We start from the raw sequence: 20,000 nt of genomic DNA, 5'->3' as shown, positions 1-20,000 counted from the left end.
TTGTAGCGTTGAGTGTAGCCAGGTCTCCCCTCAGTGGGATTTTCGTTAAGACCTCCACTCTCGAGCATCTCTCGCTAGGGACTATTAGAATACCGCTCACCAAGACAGAGTGTTGTCAGGTTTTTTTCTCTCTGTGAGATTCATTTCAAAGCCCCCACTCTACAGGGCCCTGCTCTCAGCAATTGGGCCCTGCTGTGAGTTCCGGTATTCTCTAAGCGTTGAGTGTAGCTAGGTCTCCCCTCACTAAAATATTTGGGTGAGATCTCCACTCCATAGAGCTAGGAGATTGAGCGTTGCTAGGCTTCCTCTCATCCGAGGGTCTCTGTGAAGCCTCCGTTCCCCTGAAGCTCCGCTTCTGGTACTTTCAGACGTGAGTGTAGCTAGATCTCCCCTCACTGAATATTTGGTGTGAAATCTCCACTCTTTAGAGCTGGGAGGTTGAGCGTTGTCAGGCGTTCCTCTCATTCTGAGAGTCTCTGTGAAGGCCTCCGTTCCCCAGAAGCTCCGTTTTTAGTACCTCCAAGCGTGAGTGTAGCCAGGTCTCTCCTCACTTAGAGTGTTGAGGCCTCCACTCGTAAAGAGCTGGCGGATTGAGCGTGGATGGGCTTCCCCTCTGGTGAGGCCCCAGGCTTCCAGTCTTTCGCTCCAGGCGTGAGTGTAGTCAGGTCTCCCCTCACGAAGGGTTATTTGAGATCTCCACTCCTAAGAGCTAGTGGATTGAACGTTGTCAGGTTTCCTCTCTTTTAGAGAGTCTTCTGTGAAGCCTCCGTTCTCCAGAAGCTCCGCCTTCAGTACTTTTAGGTGTGAGTGTAGCCAGGTCTCCCCTCACTGAAGGGTTATTTGAGACCTCCACTCCTAAGAGCTGTAGGATTGAGCGTTGTCAGGTTTCCTCTCATTTTAGAGAGTCTTCTATGAAGCCTCCGTTCTCCAGAAGCTCCGCTTCCAGTACTTACAAGCGTGAGTGTAGTCAGGTCTCCCCTCACTGAAGGGTTATTTGAGACCTCCACTCCTAAGAGCTGTATGTTTGAACGTTGTCAGGTTTCCTCTCTTTTTAGAGAGTCTTCTGTGAGGCCTCCGTTCTCCAGAAGCTCCGCCTCCAGTGTGAGTGTAGCCAGGTCTCCCCTCACCGAGAGGGTTTGTGTTTGAGACCTCCACTCTTACAGAGCTCCGAAGCTCCAGGCTTTGCTGTCGCCTGTGATAATTATATGGTGATTCCCTCGCTACGCTCTGGGCACCTCCTCAAACCCACAATAGTGGTGAGTACTCACGCGAAGCTTTGAGCACTCCTTAAAAACCCACGTGAAGTGGTAAGTGCACACGCAAGTCCTTGGCCACTTTCTGAAATCCACATGAGTGGTAAAGATTCCCCCCCGAAGGTTGGGTTCTTTTCTAAAATCCTGTATGGTATGGGTTACGCAGTATTTCTCCGTTCCCATTCTAGAGTTGGTTCTAAAAACCCCTGGGTTTTTCCAACTCCACTGCAGACAGCACTACTTATAGGATCGAGTGTCGCTAGGCTTCCTCTCATCTAGAGAGTCTTCTTGCAGAAGCCTCCACTCTCCTGAGAACTCCACTTAGGTGGTTCTATTGCTTAGGCTCCTGGAGCCTCATGGATCACCTCCAGTGTTGAGTGTAGTTAGGTCTCTGACCTCCACTCCCAGAGTTCCCCGCAAGCACAGAGTGTTGCCAGGCTTCCTCTCGTTTAGAGAGTCTGTTTAGAGCCTCCGCTCTTCAGAACCCCCGCTTAGTATGAAGACTTAAGGGTAAGCTTCACTACTTTCTCTAGCGGTGAGTGTAGTTAGGCCTACTCTCGCTTAGAAGTATCAGGCCTCCACTCCTAGGAGTTCCGTGCTTGGGTAGCCGAGCTAGCTGTGACATCGGCCCGAGCGATTCTCGCTGGTAGTGGGGAGTGATGTTCCTTCTTGACTCCTCAATCAGTCAGTTGTTCACTTACTCCTCAGCATGGCGGCGTTGGTATATCGTTCCCATAGTGTCCTGAACCAGGACGCAGCGTAGAGTTCCCTCCGGAAGGGAACGTCTCAGGTTACGTAGGTAACCCTAGTTCCCTGAGGACAGGGAACGAGACGCTGCGTCTCGTAGCCATGCTTCGGGCCCCACTTACGTCTCCATCAGACAAAAAGATGGTGGATGTATTCACAAGCGCCCTTTTATACTGGTAGGCGCCTGGTGATGATGTCATAGGCTGGCGCCGGCCAAGGTCAAAGTTCATTGTTGTTGTTCTATAAGAGCTTCAGAACCGGTCACGCTGAAGGCAGTTCCCATAGTGTCCTGAACCAGGACGCAGCGTCTCGTTCCCTGTCCTCAGGGAACTAGGGTTACCTACGTAACCTGAGACGTTTTTTTGGGTTACCATCATCGTAGTCTCGCGCAGCCAGACTAAAGATCTGGTCCTGCACTCTTTAAATGTTTCACATATTTGAGGTTTAAAAATATTTCACATATTTAAGGTCCAACATTTTGTTGATCCTGATAAGCACTTGTTGTCATAGTTGTAAACACAATGGCTTTTTTATTTTATAAAGGGATTTGGCATTACAGCATCTCTGTTTCCAGATGGAGCGTTAAAGAACGTGACACACATTTCCTGGAAACCCTACATAATTCAACCAATCTGATGATGACTTTGAAACTACTGAAGTGTTTCCACTTTTGTGTGCCATATGCATCAGAATTCAGCCAATGGTCTGTGGGTGTGACGTCTGAGACTACCATCATGGTGTCAAGTGGAGCATGTGGCTTGGTTTGAGAACAGAAGTTTACCTTGTCATTCTAATTCAACTGTTGCAATATTAGTTTGTGTGCAAATCGATAAAATTGCTTGTAACTAAAATAACATTTTTCTAGCAACTAGAATGTGTGTGTGTGTATAAATTAAATTCTGTCAGCTTTGAATTTCTAAACATACATTTGATGTAACTGATTACCTCAAATTGTTTGAGTTTTGCCAGCTTATTCTGGTTTATAGTGACTGGCAGCTGTGGTGCCAGCATTGTACTGTTAATTTACAGATTTCTATCTTTTTTATTTAGAGTGCATTATTGTTATAATAGCACGTAAGGTAACTCATTTCATTTGTGAAGCCAATTGCTTCAAACCATTCGGGCTTTTAAAAAGAACATAAAAGAACATTTTTGAGCTCAACATTGACTGATGCACAGGCTCTACTCTACAGCACAATGGTAACCCACAAAACTAACAGATCCCTCTTGTGCGTTAATATTTATTCTCCTTAACAGTTATTGACTTTTCATAACTTTTTTACTATAAACTTTCACTAATGTTTCAGTCAGATTAACTTTTTCATTTGGTAAATCTGGCTTTTGTGTTTTACAGTATATTACTGTTTTTTTTTTTTCCTGGAAGTAATCTACTGGCAGCATGGTTGCCAGCGTATTACTGTTTTCTACAGTTTGTTGCCATAAATTAATTACTTTTTATTATGCAGTTTTTTCAACTTTAACCCCTTAAACTCAAAACCCTCAGTTTTAAATGAACACTAACATATGTCCACACTACTGTTAGAGCACATAGAGTAAGTTATGAGATAATTATGTGACTAATTAAGTGATGATTGTGCATTAGTGATGAACACCTATACTGTTAACAACCAGAATCACCCAAGAAAAGTGAAACAACTATAAACTGACTTCAGCCTCAGAAGATATTAATGTCTGCACTGTAAAAAATGATATGATGAAAAAGCCATGACAACTTATGTTTTAAAGTTATTTTAACTCATAAATATAATTTAAGCAATTTCAACTTTGTATTGCAAATTATACTACACTGTAAAAAAAATCACCCTTTTTAACTTAGGAATGTAAGTTTTGTGGCTGCCTTAAGATGTTAAGTTATTTCAGCTTAAAAGCACAAGTCATTTCAACTCACGACTTTAAATCATGCCTAGTGTTGAATTGCTTTACTTAAGTTCATTTGATTTTACAATATTTTCTGTTTCAATTAAGTTGAAATAAGTTGCAAGCAACCATTGAATCAATGTCAAAAATAGTTGATTTGTCAATGTTAATGACACTGAATTAATATCACCCGCTATTAACGCTGAAAACATGTTGAAATTTCAACAACTCACCATTACTGTGATCAGTAATTGCTTTAGTTGGGCTCTTGACTCTTGTGACAGTGTCAATAGAGTTATAGAAAATAAAGTTGCAAAGTAATACTGAATAAAACTGATGATATTTTATTGCTTATGTAAATGTCTTGTATCAGAAATGCAAAAATTCTGTAGTGAGAAAGTTTTAGACATCAACACTCATTGTACAAACCTGAACAATGGTGACAATCATCAAACTAATTAATAAACAGATTAACTGCAATGCATGCTGGGAATCATGAATGAGTTTTGTACTATGTTAATACCCAGCACGCATTTCTGCATAAAATGTTATTTTGCTGAATGTCACCATTGTTGAGTTTGATACGCTAATTCCTGATGTGTAATTGATTCAGCAATGTTTTTACTGTTAATTCATAAAAGTGTGATATCTGTACAACTGCTTAAATCTCTCGTTGTAGTATCTCGCATTATAAACAAACATATAAAACCAAACACACTTGTGAGCTAATATTTAAATAAGCTCACTATGATTGCAATTATCTGATCTCTGTGGATTTCAGCTTCTATTGCCTTAACCAATGTATTTTAGCACATTGTTAGAAACGACAATAATAACGTAATATTAAAGTAAAATGAATCAAGAGTCCAACTAAAGTTAGCACTAATCACTTGCTTTGTTGATTTTTCAACACTAATTTGCAAAAGATTCACAAATCAACTATTTTTTTTTTACATTGATTCAAAAGTTGCTTGCATGTTAAAACTTATTCAACTTAATTTAATAAGTTGAAACAGAAAACTGTGTAAAATCAAATTAACTTAAAGCAATTCAACTCTAGGCAAGATTTAAAGTTGTGAGTTGAAATGACTTAAAATCTTAAGGCAGCCACAAAACTTATGTTCCTAAATTGAAACAGGTGACAATTATTTGCAGTGTGTAGGCTTTTATATTTCATGTGTAGAAAAGCAGAAAAATGTTTCAATAATTTATTTTTTTTAAATACGGAAGATCTAGAGAGTGAATGCTCTGGCTCTGGCTCTGGCTTTGATAACACTCGTGCACATGGAAGAAAACAGACAGTATTCTCGTCCAGATCACATAATTCAGTGGAGACTTAATAGAAATTATATTAAGAATGTGAGAATAACGATCTGTTCTCAGATGCAATGACAACAAGAGCGCATCCTCTTCTCTCTCAGAATACTCTTCTTCTGTGTTTGTTTACACTGGTTTTCGAATCAGCGCCACCACTCTTGTCCTTTTGTGCAACAGCAGCTGCTCCGGGGCACATGATGTACTGTAATGCTCAAATTTTATTGGACGACCGTGTTTTTGCTTTGCGAAATTGAAAAGATTAGTCGGACTGGTTGTTAAAAAAACATTAGCTTTTTTTGGTGCGCAAATGCTATGTGGAAGCATCCATAGAAATCTGTTGTTTTATTCCAGTGCATCATCGTGTGCGATATTCGTTTCGCTTTTTCGTACTCAGTGTGGAAAGGCCTTAACTCTAAAGATCTGATTTAACAACTCCTCAAACAGCATTACCAGCTTCACATTACAAACCAGATTGACTTTATTTCTGTCAGTCTACAGATGTGCTTATTTAGGATTAACAAAGGTTTAGATGTTGGTTTTATTTTGTTTGACACTACCATGATGGTGGTTAGTGTTTTCTTTCATTGGGCTCTGGACCCTTGGCCTTTGTACTTCAACAATGGTTTAGTTGCTATAATGATGTGAAAAACAAATTTGTTGTGGTAAAAAAAAAAAAAAAAAAAGAGCCAGGGAAAAAAACCAAGGGTTGTTAATTATGTTTTCACATGTTTTTTTTTTTTTTTGCTCAACATCCAGTTTTATTGATATTGTTCAGTGTTTTTTTTTTTTTTTTTTGACAAAAGCATATTATTATACACATTAATTTTATTATACAACCATCATATAATAAAACAAGCTAAGAAGTTTTTGTAATTTAGACACACATCAAGAATCAGCTTATGAATCTCAATAACGGTGACAATTAACAAAATAAACTCTAAACATCAAAAAACACTACTAAAACTCAATACAAAAGCAAAAATAAAAGCTCATAGTTAGAATTATAGAATAACTGTACAATTCAGCAGCATAATTTATTCATGCTGAAATGCATGCTAGGAGACGGGGTGAGTGTACTGTGCTGGTATCCAGCATGCATTGCAGCATGAAGCTTTTAATTGTCTCCATTGTTGAGATTCATTTTTGATGTCTCTTTGTCTAAATCATGTATGAGTTTTTTGAATTCACCAATTAGGTTGAATCTGACCAATAGATGTTGATTGTAACCACTATAAATTAATTGAATTTAAGTTTCAAAAGTAAATGCTATTCACAATATTTGCAGATTCTAAATATTTGTAGATTGTAGGTTTTTAAAACAGTTGTGATGGTGCAATATTTTTATTTTATTTTAGCAATGGAATGTTTCAGCAGTACATAAATATAATTTTACCTTCAATTCTGCAGTCGAATCGAGCAGCACTGCCCTCCACCACCTCCACGTCTTTAATAACACTGCTGAACATGGGCTTCATTTGAGTTTTCTCCTCCAATTCAGCAGCAAACTGTTTATCATCTACTATGACAGACAAATGGAAAGAGTTTGAATGTAAATACTCATTTTAAAGACTTGAAAGACTTCAAAACGCATCTGTATTTTAATATTCATTCATTCATTGAATTTAAAAATAAATGTAAAATTTAGAGAGGGGGGAAAATAAATGTTAATACAATACAGTACAAGACAATACAGTATGACAACTCTTCACAGGCAGTCTCATTTTGGAAGTGTTTGGAACAGTACTAACCAGGTTAACAATGTCATCTCATGTGAAAAAGAAGCAGTACTTTAAAATAGTACTTGAAAAATAATTTTCAGAATACTTTAAAAGAATAATCTAACTGTACTGTAAGTGCGAACTACAGTACAATTCATTGCATGTTGTTTTCAGTTCAATGAAATTTCATTATAATTCTACATATATTAAGTTCTAAATTAAATTAGCTCAATTTTATAGTATGGTTTTGACTATATTTTTATATGTAATCTCATAATTACTTCACTTTGAAATGATGAATGTGCTGACAAGCATTTAAAGTAAATAAAATCTAAATGAAAACAATAGTAATCTAATTAATTATTAAATAAGAATTTAAATAATTTAATGTAATTCACGTGTACTCTACACTTATGTGGCAGTTTATTTCAATAATTTCATATTATCTGCAATTACAACGCAGAACATCTGATATAATTTTAAGACTGATGTGCAGTACAAGCACACTTCCTTATCACAAACAATTACTTGGCTAACAATCCATTAGCTGAGTCTTTTATGTAAGGACTAGTGAACACAGAAATTTTGTTCACCTTCAGTGGGGGAGCTCTTTTTGGCATGAACGCCTGCCATCAATGCCATATTAGACAGTCGACCAATAGCTCGTACCGCATGCCCTGTTTTCTGGAAAGCAGTGTGCAAAATAATCATTTATGACTTTATTCACTAACACATCAGTAATAGAACTAGAATAAGAAACACCCTTTAATGAGACTATCAAAAATACAAAAAAACCCAACACTTTAAGTCAGACTATTAACATTCTGGATTCTGACCTGCCACTTTCTTCTCAGAATATATTTCTTCATCCTCTCCTTAGAAAGCTTCTTGGCCTCCATGTTAGTGGTGTCCTGTTTGAGCCAGGGGTGCTGGAAACACTGATCACAGCTCAGGCGAGCTCTGCAGACAAAAAAACACACAAACACTGGTCTGCAACTGTGTGTCAACTGCTTAGAGAGAGAAAGAGCTCTAAAAAAAAAAAATAAACGGACGAAACTGTAAAAAGAAAATGTATGATCTCTGACAGAGAATTAAACCTTGCTACTGTACCTCAGAGAGAACCGATGCATGACGCAAGACGGAGGAAATTAATTAAAACAGACATTCAAAATGACTCAAGGACAAGGCAACAATTATTCTTTTAAGTATTTTCTGAAAGAAGACTTCAACATTGTGAAAATGAAGTAGAGATGTGCACTCACTTCATGTCTTTCTTCAGCAGGTTACTGATAAAGTCTTTGGCCTCGTCTGAGATCTCATCAAATGCCTCGTCCTCAAAGTCCCACGTGGCTGAGGTCACGTTCGACAGCGTCTCATTATCGTTGTCCCCCATGAAGGGAGACAAACCACTGACACTAAAGAGAAACAATTAAAGAAAAAATATGTCAGACTTATGCCTTATATAGTAGTATATCTGACACTTAATATTTATCAAATTTGATAGCAACATTTTAACTTTTTAATAAAAAATAAAAATCAAGTAACCTTTATAATAATAATAATAATAATAATAATAATAATTTAATGTTTACTTTTAAAAAAATCATTAAAGATTTAACAACAAAAAGACCTGGAGAGGGACTTTTGTTCCGTTATTCTAAAAGGCCTTTTTCTTGCTAAAAAGTATAAACTATCAAAGAGTTTTTTTTTTTTTTTAGCAAAGTCTTAGATATTTGCATATCAAATCTGATATGGTGGCCATTATAGGATTAACTTGTTTCACTGACTCTACATTGGGTTATACAAATGAAAGTAAATGAATAGTCACACCAGGAAGAAATAATTATTCTTAATGCCCAGAGTAACACTGTATAACTGAGGGAAAGCACAGACAAATAAAAGAGATCTACATCTTTCTGACAGCTGATAAAACAGACAACAAAAAGACAACCGAATAACACTCATGAGGGATTGCTGTATTTCACCTTGATGAGGTGATTTCCACAGGGAAGAATGTTAAGCAAAAAAAAAAATCACACATTCTTCCCAACAATGTTATGAAACAGTGTGGGATGATCACCCTTGTGGAAAAGAAGTGATCATAACTGCACTGAATGTGCACTTCAAATCTTAAAAGTATGTTTTTAAATAAAACTGTACTTGCAGATAATATGATAATAATAATAAAATAAAAGGTTCCATAAATATACATTTCATGACTATGTTTCACACATTTTAGCAGGAAAATGGAAAAGCAGGAAAAATGGCACATGGATTGATGTTAGACACTGGTCGTTAGACAAAGGGAAACACAGGGCTTAAGTAACAAGGAACTAAATGAGACACACCTGAAATCAACAGAATACAATGGGAACAGGAACAGCCACAAAACCAAATATGGGCATAGAGAAACATGTGGAGGGAAAACGCAACAAAATAGGTCCATATTCCTGACATATCGCACCCCTCTTGGAAGGATGCGCCTTAGAAACAACTGAGGGAGGGAAGGGTGGGAACTTGGGAGGAGGCTCGGGAGGAGTATCAGAGGAAGGAGCCAAGAAGGAAACAGAAGGAGCCTAAAGGAGCCAGGGAGATGAAAGGAGGGACTTGGAGGCGGAACCCAGGCCACAGCCATGATAAAGACCCACGGTGGTGTCGACGGAAAGAGGAGCCATGGAGGAGGAAGGGCTAACGACTCCAGGGGGCTGACCAGCGGCGGCAGAGCAGGTGGAGGAGACAAAGAGCCAATGAGCCAGGTTGACGAGGAGGATCCAGAGGGCCGAGGTGGAACTAATGACTCCACTGCGGCCTTTTGGATCCATGCCTCCACGTTGGTCGCCCAAGCGACAGAGGACCCAGGTGGAGCCGAAGGGATGGAGGAGCCGGACAGAGGGATGAGGCGAAGCCGGAGAAGTGGAGTCCTGAGGCGAAGGATGGTCGACAACAGACCAGGGCAGAGCCAGAGGGACGAGGGAGCCCAGCAGAGCCAGTGGAGAGCTATGGAGCCATGGTGGAGCCACTGGGTCAATGGGCTGAGGCAGAGTCCTGGACTCTGAGACAGGAGGCGGAGACAAGGGATCCTTTAGCCACAACGCAGATGGAGACTGACAGACCCACGGTGAGCCCACTGCACAGATGGTGGGCTGAGGGTGAGCAGAGGGGTTGCCAGAAGGGAACCTTTGGGCTCTTAGGGCTGCCCTTGGAAACAGAAACATTTTCTTGGCGGGACTTAGGGACAGGAGCCCTCTCAGGGGCGGGACGTTGGAACAGGAGCCCTCTCTGGGCTTAACTTAGGGGCAGAGTCTCTCTCTGGGTTGGACGTGGGGACTGAAGCCCTCTCTGGGTTGGACGTAGGAACAGGGGCTCTCTCTGGGCTGGACGTAGGAACAGGGGCCCTCGCTGGGCTGGACGTGGGAACAGGAGCCCATAGATCCATAATTAGCTCACCCTCAGCAATGGTGCAGTGGGCGGAGCTCCTCTCCATGATCACACTGGCCAAGATCTCTTCCCTTGTGGTGGGCATGGTAGAGGCTCTCACACCTGGTCTGACGGTAAACACTGATTTGGCTCTGCGGCGATCCTCAGCTCTGTCTCTCCTTGATGCGATGGCTCTTCGGTCATGGCGGGCTCCATCATCTGTGGGCTCGGGCTGATGCTCCGCACCACAGGGAGACGGTGAGCTGGGCTCTGGGCTCACAAAGGCATCAAAATTCGCTCGAGGACCACCCTTGTATGACGTGTCGTCCGGATAGCTGGTGATATTCGAGAGGGCCAGGAACAGTCTGGTATGGTCCTTGAGCGATCTATCCCCCCATTCCAGCAGGAGGAGGAGGCATTCCAGGCGGACTAACCAATTACGAAAAAAATAAATAAATACTGTACAAAAACGCAAAACAAACGGAAGGGAAAATGCAAATAAACCTATTGTTGTTGGCCCGGGGTTCTGTCACAATTGCCACAACGTAGGAGTGAAGGAGCGAGGGGACACGGATGAAACCAAAATATGAGGCTTCAATAATCCAAATTGGGAAACACAGAGCAAGCAGGAATCATGGCACATGGATTGATGTTAGACACCGGATGCTAGACACTGGAAAACACAGGGCTTCATGCTGCGTTGCAGGCAGGTTTTTTAACTGGTAAATCACCACCTTCAAACCACGACTCACAACTTTGTAGCGTTCCAGGCAAGTCACGCCAAACTGCCTGGGCACATTTATGAATTATTATTATTTTTATATTATTATTAAATTGATTGCAACGTTATATTGTCCTAAGCTCTATTTTTCCACCGTGTGCCACTTGCATAAACAACGCAGACATTAGTGCTGACTTTGTTGTTTTGCGGGCTATGTTACGTCAGAACTCGTAACTAGGAGTACATCGATCTAGTACAAGTTCACGAGTGGGAAGTCACGGGTTTGACTGCCGTTCCAGTGCACTTTCACTGGTAGAAGGTCGGAAAAACACGGGTTACGGGTTGTCTGGAACGCGGCATAAGTCACAAGGAACTAAACAAGACACACCTGAAATCAGTGGAACACAATTGGAACAGGAGCAGGAACAAAACCAAATATGGGCATAGAGAAGCAAGGGGGAAAACTAACTCACAGAGGAAGTGGGGAGGGAAAACACAGAAAAACTGGTCCATATTCCTGACAACTATATCTCAACTTCATTATTAAAATGGGTAATTACAAATATATTTAAATGCATGTCATCCAATATTCTAAAGAAATTACATGACATTATCTTTGTCAGTACATTTAACAATACCCCATAAATATGTTAAACGAAAATAGAAGTAATTATAAAATTTACAAATAAGGATGCCTTTAAGTGGGGCATAAAAAAACTTGTTTAGTTCAGCTAATTGGATTTCGTATATATTTAAACTACAATATATTTTAATTTACAGTATTTTACATAATTAAAGTTCAGGAAACATTACAGTCAAATCACAATTAATTATATTCTTTTATAGCCTATTATTTCCATAATACATAATTAACATATTTAAGTTATGATAATGTGTAGTTTAGTTCTGAAACTTGAACACGTCAATTATGAGGCTTGACAAGTTCTGGTTGTTGGAAGGGAACATGCAGACGAATTATAGGGCTGACATATATATTTATTTATTAAATTGTTTGAATCATTTAAATAGGTGTCCAGTAACCAATAAATATGAAGTACTCTCAGCTCAAGTTTACATTTATTCCACATAATTCTACAGATTTTATCCTGAGACCAGCACAGAAAATGGCACAAAATTTAATTGCATAGAAAATGGAATAAAGTCTGCAGATTGCATGAGGGCTTAGGTATAATTCACTGGTCATATAGGTAATTTCTCTTCATAATGTTTGTGTACTCACAGGATGTAACAGATTACACCTATACTCCACATGTCTGTCGCATAACTGATGGCTTCATAATTAATCACTTCTGGAGCCACAAACTCTGGGGTGCCGAACAGGACTTTCAGAGAGCCGGCATTCTCTACAGCCATACAAAAGACAAAAAACAATCCATTTTAAAACTATGCATGATGTTGAGTGGCTTGACAAGTGACTTAAAATTGCTTGGTTGCATCAATAAATTTTAAAGTGTAAGCAAACATAATTCACATTTGTAAATCAATAAATGTTTTAAATTACATTGTCAAAATGCTAAAACAAACAAACAAACAAACAAACAAAAAAAACCACACAGTGTGAGGGTTTTCTACTGACCCAGTCTGCGTGCCAGTCCGAAGTCAATGAGTTTGATTTTGCTGCCGGTCTTATTGACACACATGATGTTCTCAGGTTTGAGGTCCAGGTGGACGATGCCTTTCTTATGGATGAAATTTACCCCATCCACAATCTGAAGCATGTATTTGATCACTTCTCTCTCTGTCAGCTCAAAGTCCTCATCTATGATTCGATCAAACAGCTCCCCTCCAGATATCCTGAAGAACACCAGCATTCAGCCAATACACCAGACGCATTCACATACCGTATAAGCTGCTGACATCCAGTGTAATACTGAAAACCTCAAACAGGAATGTAATTACCTTTGATAAAACTCAATTTATATGCTATATGACTTTATTTAGAAATTCTTTGGGACTTCTTGCCTTTAATTCATCTTTAATAATTGAAGTACAGGAATCAAATCTACATGATGTGCTTGTAGTGACTTCACCAGAATGAAAGGAGCATGCAGAAGAATTTCTTATTTAACAGACTTTTTTTTTAGTAAAGGTTAGTTAATAGTTAATGATCTGCAGTTAAAAAAGAAAAGTTAATCTATAAACTGTCCTTGGTCAAGACACTTAATCACTTCATTGTCTAAACAAATGTCTACGAGTGACACATTTTGGCATATTGGAATTAAAACAGTGTATTGCAGGACAAGCCAATTTACTTTAAAATTACGTTTTAAACGTTACTTTACAATTAATAACTTCTAATTAGTAATTTAGTAAATAAAAGTTTTTTACATTCACTAACCTAAAATCAAAGCTCATAAAACACATATGGACTTACATTTCTAGCACCATTACAATGTCAGTCTTTCCCTCAAAAGCGTCAACACATTGCACAAGCTTTGGATGATGCAGGTCATTCATAATTGCAATTTCCTGTCTGACGTTTTCTTTTTCTTTGGCAGAATAAGCTTTTATAAATTTCCCAGCCCACACCTTTTTTGTGGACTTTTCTATCAGTTTAAAAACAGTCCCGAATTTCCCTCTGAAAAAAAAAAGAAGAAAAAAAATAAGACTGAAAAAATGCAAACTTTCAGATCCTATTTTTCTTTTAGTATGTTTAATAAACTTTTTGTTATTGCTTTTGATTAGACAGATTATAGAAGATAATCTATGTGCTAGATGCTGTTGCTGGTTTCTTTACATATGACAATATCAAATAATTTATGGCATATTATGCCAAATTTACGATCTGTTGTCATACTCACGTGCCCAGTCTGTCTTCCACATCATACAGGTCCTTCACTTTTAGATCTGCCCTGATCATTACATTTCTGTAATCCGGTTCCTTCTCTGATTCTGTTTTGAAAAGAGAGGAAATCATTCTGGATTGTCTATAATCAGTCAATTGCAATAATTAACTTTTTTTTTTTACTTTTCATTTTAACTGAAAATTAAACTGAAACATCAGTGGATAAAGTTTTTGAAAACCTTTAATAAATCAGTGACACTTTACTTGATAATCAGAAAACAGGTAAATATGCAGTTGAAGTACAGAATAAACCATCTTTGCACATTCTAACAGCACAAAACTAAGAAGCATGTGTGTTTTATGGCCTCCATGTGTCCGATTACTAGCAGGAGAGAAACATGCATCAACGTGAAGATGTCTGTGTTTTGTAAAGATGCCCTTAAAAATATTAGTCATGAATTTTGTGGAAAACATATTTACAAAAATTATACAATTATCTAAATGTTTACTTTACTTGATTATTACAATCATTAAAGTCAAATAGTTTGAAAAGTCCCTATACTCAATTTAAAACTGACATTAACCCCTTCAGACCCTGCGTCCATTGGAATGGACATCACATGATTTTTTGTTTAAACCAATACAATTTTATGTTTTTATAATATGAGCAATGCCTGGTCACTGATTGGTCCCTGATCAACCAATCACAACAAAGATATGACTCCTAACTTAATCTGATTGAGCTACAGGCATCACAAAAGAGCGACATGATCACCACTTAGAGAGGAAGAGGAGGAAGCCCACATTTGACCTTTTATATGCAGAGTTATGTTAATGGTAGGCTCATCAACTTGCATCTATTATAAAATTAAGACTATCAAATGATAATATTCAAAGTTATTTTGAAGATCTTTCAGATTTGCAGAACACGGGATTTTTTAAAAATGCAATGTCCATCACAATGGACATCAGGTCTTGAGCGATATCAGCAGGAACCTCATGAATTAATTGTAAAACAGGTTGAGAAATTTGTTGAAGCATTTCAAAGCTAAATACAGAGCTACAAATTCTAATGTTAATGTTTTGTAAATTAATGAAATTAATATTAATATGATTTCATTTATGTCTTCGAATTGACTATAGTCTGTAAATCAATATTTCATTGATTTTAGTGAGGAACAGCTATAGTGGATGTGTGATCAGTGAATACAATGCAATACACACACTCACACCCCCTCCATGCACACTAATACCTTGCTGCTATAATGCACACAATCATATATTCATCAAAACAATCAGCAAGTACACATAAACCCATTCACACACACACACACACACACACACACACACACACACACACACACACACACACACACACACACACACACACACACACACACACACACACACACACACACACACACACACACACACACAAAGACATTTATACATATACTCCAATTCACCCACTTCAACCAAAAAAAGGGATCAAACAACATTTTTTTAGATTTCATATCATCTCACCTTTTTTCCACATTCTTACTGCATTATTTATTCATACAGTATGTGTTCTTTTCAAAATCTTAAAAACTAGTTTAACTATAGTGCACAAACTCTATTTATTATGTATGGTTAAAAAATTAGGATTTTTGTTTCTTTTCAGACCCGGCGTCCATTGTAGTGGACATGGGAAAAATCTAATAAAAAATGAGTTGGCACAAATCTTTCTTTTTTAGACTCATTTATATGTTGGAGAAGAGCAAATATCAAGTGGGAAAAACATTTTTTTTTCAGTGAAAAAAATTCAGGTCTGAAGGGGTTAAAATGTATAAAAGTAAAAACTATGCAACTGTTTAAAATGCATAGTCCTTTTACTTACTATTGTATATAAAGATAAACTTGATAGTTAAAATTTTTTAATACTTGAATCTCACAAACATGGCACATACCATCATCTGAGGGCTCAGCTTCATCTTCCTTATTTTCTGTAAAATCAGCAGATTGTTGTTACAAGGTATTTTAAACTGAATACCAAAGTTGACACTGCAATCCATTCCTATAATACTCTTGATATCCACTAGGTGGCACTCACCGTCTTCAGCCTGCTGCCCAACCTGTACGGTCACAGACTCGGCACTGGGCTCTCCGACACCATAAATATTCACTGCTCTCACTCGAAACTTGTACTGTCTGTCTGGAAGCAGGTTCTGTACGTTATAAGAGGTGCTGTTACAGGACGCCAGATCTGTCCACTTCATGTCCACAGAGTTCCACATCTCCAGGTTGTAGGATTGGACAGCACTTCCGCCATCATATGTCGGCCCATACCAGGACAGCGTGAGGCTGGACTTACGGATGTCTGAGGCTGCTGGGACACGGGCAGGGGGGTCAGGCTTATCTGTGAAGACCAAGATGAAAGAAGATTGTGAGACATTGTGTCCTAAAATTGACAAAAATTGCTAGATCATCTACATGTGCACTACTTGTTGGCAGTCAGCATTTGAGTCCAGAATTGTGTGGTTGTAACAGAGGAAACTGTCAATTTTCTGGTGTCATTTTAGTCTTTAAAGATTTACCTAAAACTAAGGCCAAAGTCAAATGTCAAAACCATTCCTAAACCATCAATGCCAAGCAGTGCTTGACACCAGTGTTTACATGGATATGTCAGTGACCCACTATATAAACACTACAGACAGATGTGAGGCAGAAGCACACTTAGAAACAGGACTGGTTTGACCGCAATTTCATTTTTTAAAATTTCTATTCATGACTCATTCTATGAAAAAATTGTGGAAGATGATTTTTAAAGTCAATTTCTGTATGATTGTACACATCAGAAAAAGTATGTCTTATTACGTGGTAATAAACTGCTCCTCAAGATAAAAAAAAAAAAAAAAAAAAAAAAATTCTGAACAGGTTACATGGGAATGGTGATAGGTTTTTTTCAGAGTGCACAAGTAAGTAACTGGGTTACTATTAGTAAAAATATTAAGTGTAATAAGTGTTTATATACAGGTGCTGGTCATTTAATTAGAATATCTTCAAAAAGTTGATTTATTTCACTAATTCCATTTAAGAAGTGAAACTTGTATAATGTATCCATTCATTCCACACAGACTGATATATTCCAAGTGTTTATTTATTTTAATTTTGATGATTATAACTGACAACTAATGAAAATCCCAATTCAGTATCTCAGAAAATTTGAATATTACTTAAGACCAATACAAAGAAAGGATTTTTAGAAATCTTGGCCAACTGAAAAGTATGAACATGAAAAGTATGAGCATGTACAGCCTTTCAATACTTAGTTGGGGCTCCTTTTTCCTGAATTACTGCAGCAATGCGGTGTGGCATGGAGTCGATCAGTCTGTGGCACTGCTCAGGTGTTATGAGAGCCCAGGTTGCTCTGATAGTGGCCTTCAGCTCTTCTGCATTGTTGGGTCTGGCATATCGCATCTTCCTCTTCACAATAATCCAGGAAGCATGAAGTGCTCTAAAACGTCCTGGTATACAGCTGCGTTGACCTTGGACCTCAGAAAACACAGTGGACCAACACCAGCAGATGACATGGCACCCCAAACCATCACTGACTGTTGAAACTTTACACTGGACCTCAAGCAATGTGGATTTTGTGTCTCTTATCTCTTCCTCCAGACTCTGGGACCCTGATTTCTAAAGGAAATGCAAAATTTACTTTCATCAGAGAACATAACTTTGGACCACTCAGCAGCAGTCCAGTCCTTTTTGTCTTTAACCCAGGCGAGACGCTTCTGACGCTGTCTGTTGTTCAAGAGTGGCTTGACACAAGGAATGCGACGGCTGAAACCCATGTCTTGCATACGTCTGTGCGTAGCGGTTGTTGAAGCACTGACTCCAGCTGCAGTCCACTCTTTGTGAATCTCCCCCACATTTTTGAATGGGTTTTGTTTCATAATTCTCTCCAGGGTGCGGTTATCCCTATTGCTTGTACGCTTTTTTCTACCACATCTTTTCCTTCCCTTCGCCTCTCTATTAATGTGTTTAGCCCTCCTTGTGCAAGGTGTCAGTGGTCGTCTTTTGGACAACTGTCAAATCAGCAGTCTTCCCCATGATTGTGTAGCCTACAGAACTAGACTGAGAGACCATTCAAAGGCCTTTGCAGGTATTTTGAGTTAATTAGCTGATTAGAGTGTGGTGTCTTCAATACTGAACTTTTTCACAATATTCTAATTTTCTGAGATACTGAATTGGGGTTTTCATTAGTTGTTAGTTATAATCATCAAAATTAAAATAAATAAACACTTGAAATATATCAGTCTGTGTGGAATGAATGTATACATTATACAAGTTTCACTTCTTGAATGGAATTAGTGAAATAAATCAACTTTTTGAAGATATTCTAAGTATATGACCAGCACCTGTATATAAGTGGCCAGTCTGAGGTTTACTAGTTAATGCCTACCTCAATAATATGAGGTGAGATTATCTGTAAGCAGCCAGTGCTGGACAGTAGCGAAGAGTGTTGCATTACAATATTGCGTTGCTCCCTAAAAAACTAATTAATTGAGTTACTTGAGTTACTTTTTATTGAAAGTAATGTGTTATGTTATTTTGTGTTCTCATCTGGGCTAAGCTTGCTTGCTTGTTTTTAATAAAAAAAAGGTTCTATTTTTGGTAAATTATTGAAGCCCTTTCACACCAAAAGTGATGGAAATGTAAATTCACGTTTGGGCACAGCTCAAACCAAACTTTCAATTGTGCTGCTATTCTGGATTGCATGAAGTATAAGACACTCATCTTGCTTATTAGTATAGTTGAATTGGATCATCAAAGTTCAACAGCAAAGGCATTGGTAAATAAATTGGGATTAAATATATAAAAGATATTTGAATTACTAATATATTAAATTATTGCAGGTTTGCATCATATTCTGAGTTCATATTTCTTCATATATTATTCATATTCTGCATTTCACTGTTTTTATCTATTCTGAGGAATACTGAATTTGTTTTATTGTAAGTGAGATAAATAAATGTATGTTGACATTTAGTCTAGAACTACAGTAAGTGTCATGACTCTGGGCTGTGGGTTTTTCCTCCTCCACCGGAGGTCGCTGTTCTATTCCCTCCACACTCCATGCCTCATCTCACACACCTGTCACTCTGATTACACAGCTGTTCCCCATCACACACAGACTATATTAGTCTTCACTCACCCACCACTCGTTGAGTTTGCATTGTTTGGATTGTTTTGAGTTTGGTCTGTGTTTGAATCTGTCTTGCTTTTGTCTTAAGTTCCAGTAGTGTTGTGCCGTGTTGGCCCTTTGGTTTTGTTTGTTTTATTATTATTTATAATAAATTCACTCTTCCCTGCATTTGGACCCAGATCTCCTTCGTTTCACGTGACAGAATGCAAACTCCAACAGTGGGTCCAGCGGGGGAGATTTCTTTCGAGGCAGCATCGGTCGCTCGCTTCAACACCATCTACGCCTGTTTGGCGGCGATGGACGCCATTAGTGCTGAGGCGGCGCGGACACGCCCCTACTTTATGGCGAGGGCAGAGGCATTTTTTCAAGAGAGGGCGACCGCTCTCTCTGTTCCGGACGCGGCGGTGACCGCTCTCTCTGTTCCGGACGCGGCGGTGACCGCGCTCTCTGTTCCGGACGCGGCGGTGACCGCTGACGTTCCTCTGGCGGGGAGGCCTGCTCGCGTTCCTCTGGCGGCAGTGCCCGCGGACGTTCCACTGGTGGCGAGGCCAGCTCACGTTCCTCTGGCGGCGAGACCAGCTCACGTTCCACTGGCTGCGGTGCCCACGGACGTTCCACTCGCGGCGAGGCCTGCTCACGTTCCTCTGGCGGCGGTGTCCACACACGTTCCTCCGCTGCACGGGCCTGGCCCGCCATCCCTCCCCCTGATGCACCTTCCACCGTTCCTCCTCCCTCCAGAATTTTTGTTTTGGGAACGTCTGGTAGCCGTTCCCTAGAGAGGGGGTACTGTCATGTTCGGGGCTGTGGGGTTTCCCTCAGCCACCTGAGGTCGCTGTTTGCACTGCACTCCTGATTCTTCACGTCTGTTTTGTCATTAACACTGATTCACTCACAGCTGTTCACCATTTGGACTTTTGTATAAGAACTCTCATTTCTCACTCCTGCTTCATGTCTG

General features: G+C 39.2%; 1 protein-coding gene across 1 annotated transcript in view; it reads right to left on the bottom strand.

The window, feature by feature from the left end:
- Positions 1-20,000, bottom strand: part of mylka (myosin, light chain kinase a) — a 126,986-nt gene that overhangs the window by 4,693 nt on the left and 102,293 nt on the right. Inside the window, exons 22-31 of the mRNA XM_073845747.1 lie at positions 15,950-16,255; positions 15,807-15,842; positions 13,874-13,964; positions 13,447-13,650; positions 12,649-12,866; positions 12,292-12,415; positions 8,176-8,328; positions 7,750-7,873; positions 7,507-7,597; positions 6,589-6,711 (exon numbers count right to left, since the gene is read on the bottom strand). Coding sequence (XP_073701848.1) covers positions 6,589-6,711; positions 7,507-7,597; positions 7,750-7,873; positions 8,176-8,328; positions 12,292-12,415; positions 12,649-12,866; positions 13,447-13,650; positions 13,874-13,964; positions 15,807-15,842; positions 15,950-16,255 — 1,470 coding nt within the window. The remainder of the gene's footprint in view (positions 1-6,588; positions 6,712-7,506; positions 7,598-7,749; positions 7,874-8,175; positions 8,329-12,291; positions 12,416-12,648; positions 12,867-13,446; positions 13,651-13,873; positions 13,965-15,806; positions 15,843-15,949; positions 16,256-20,000) is intronic.

This window comes from Garra rufa, chromosome 8 (genome assembly GCF_049309525.1).
Source record: "Garra rufa chromosome 8, GarRuf1.0, whole genome shotgun sequence".
NCBI lineage: Eukaryota > Metazoa > Chordata > Actinopteri > Cypriniformes > Cyprinidae > Garra > Garra rufa.
Note: the sequence above shows the minus strand (reverse complement) of the source record. Positions and strands in the feature narration are given on the sequence as shown.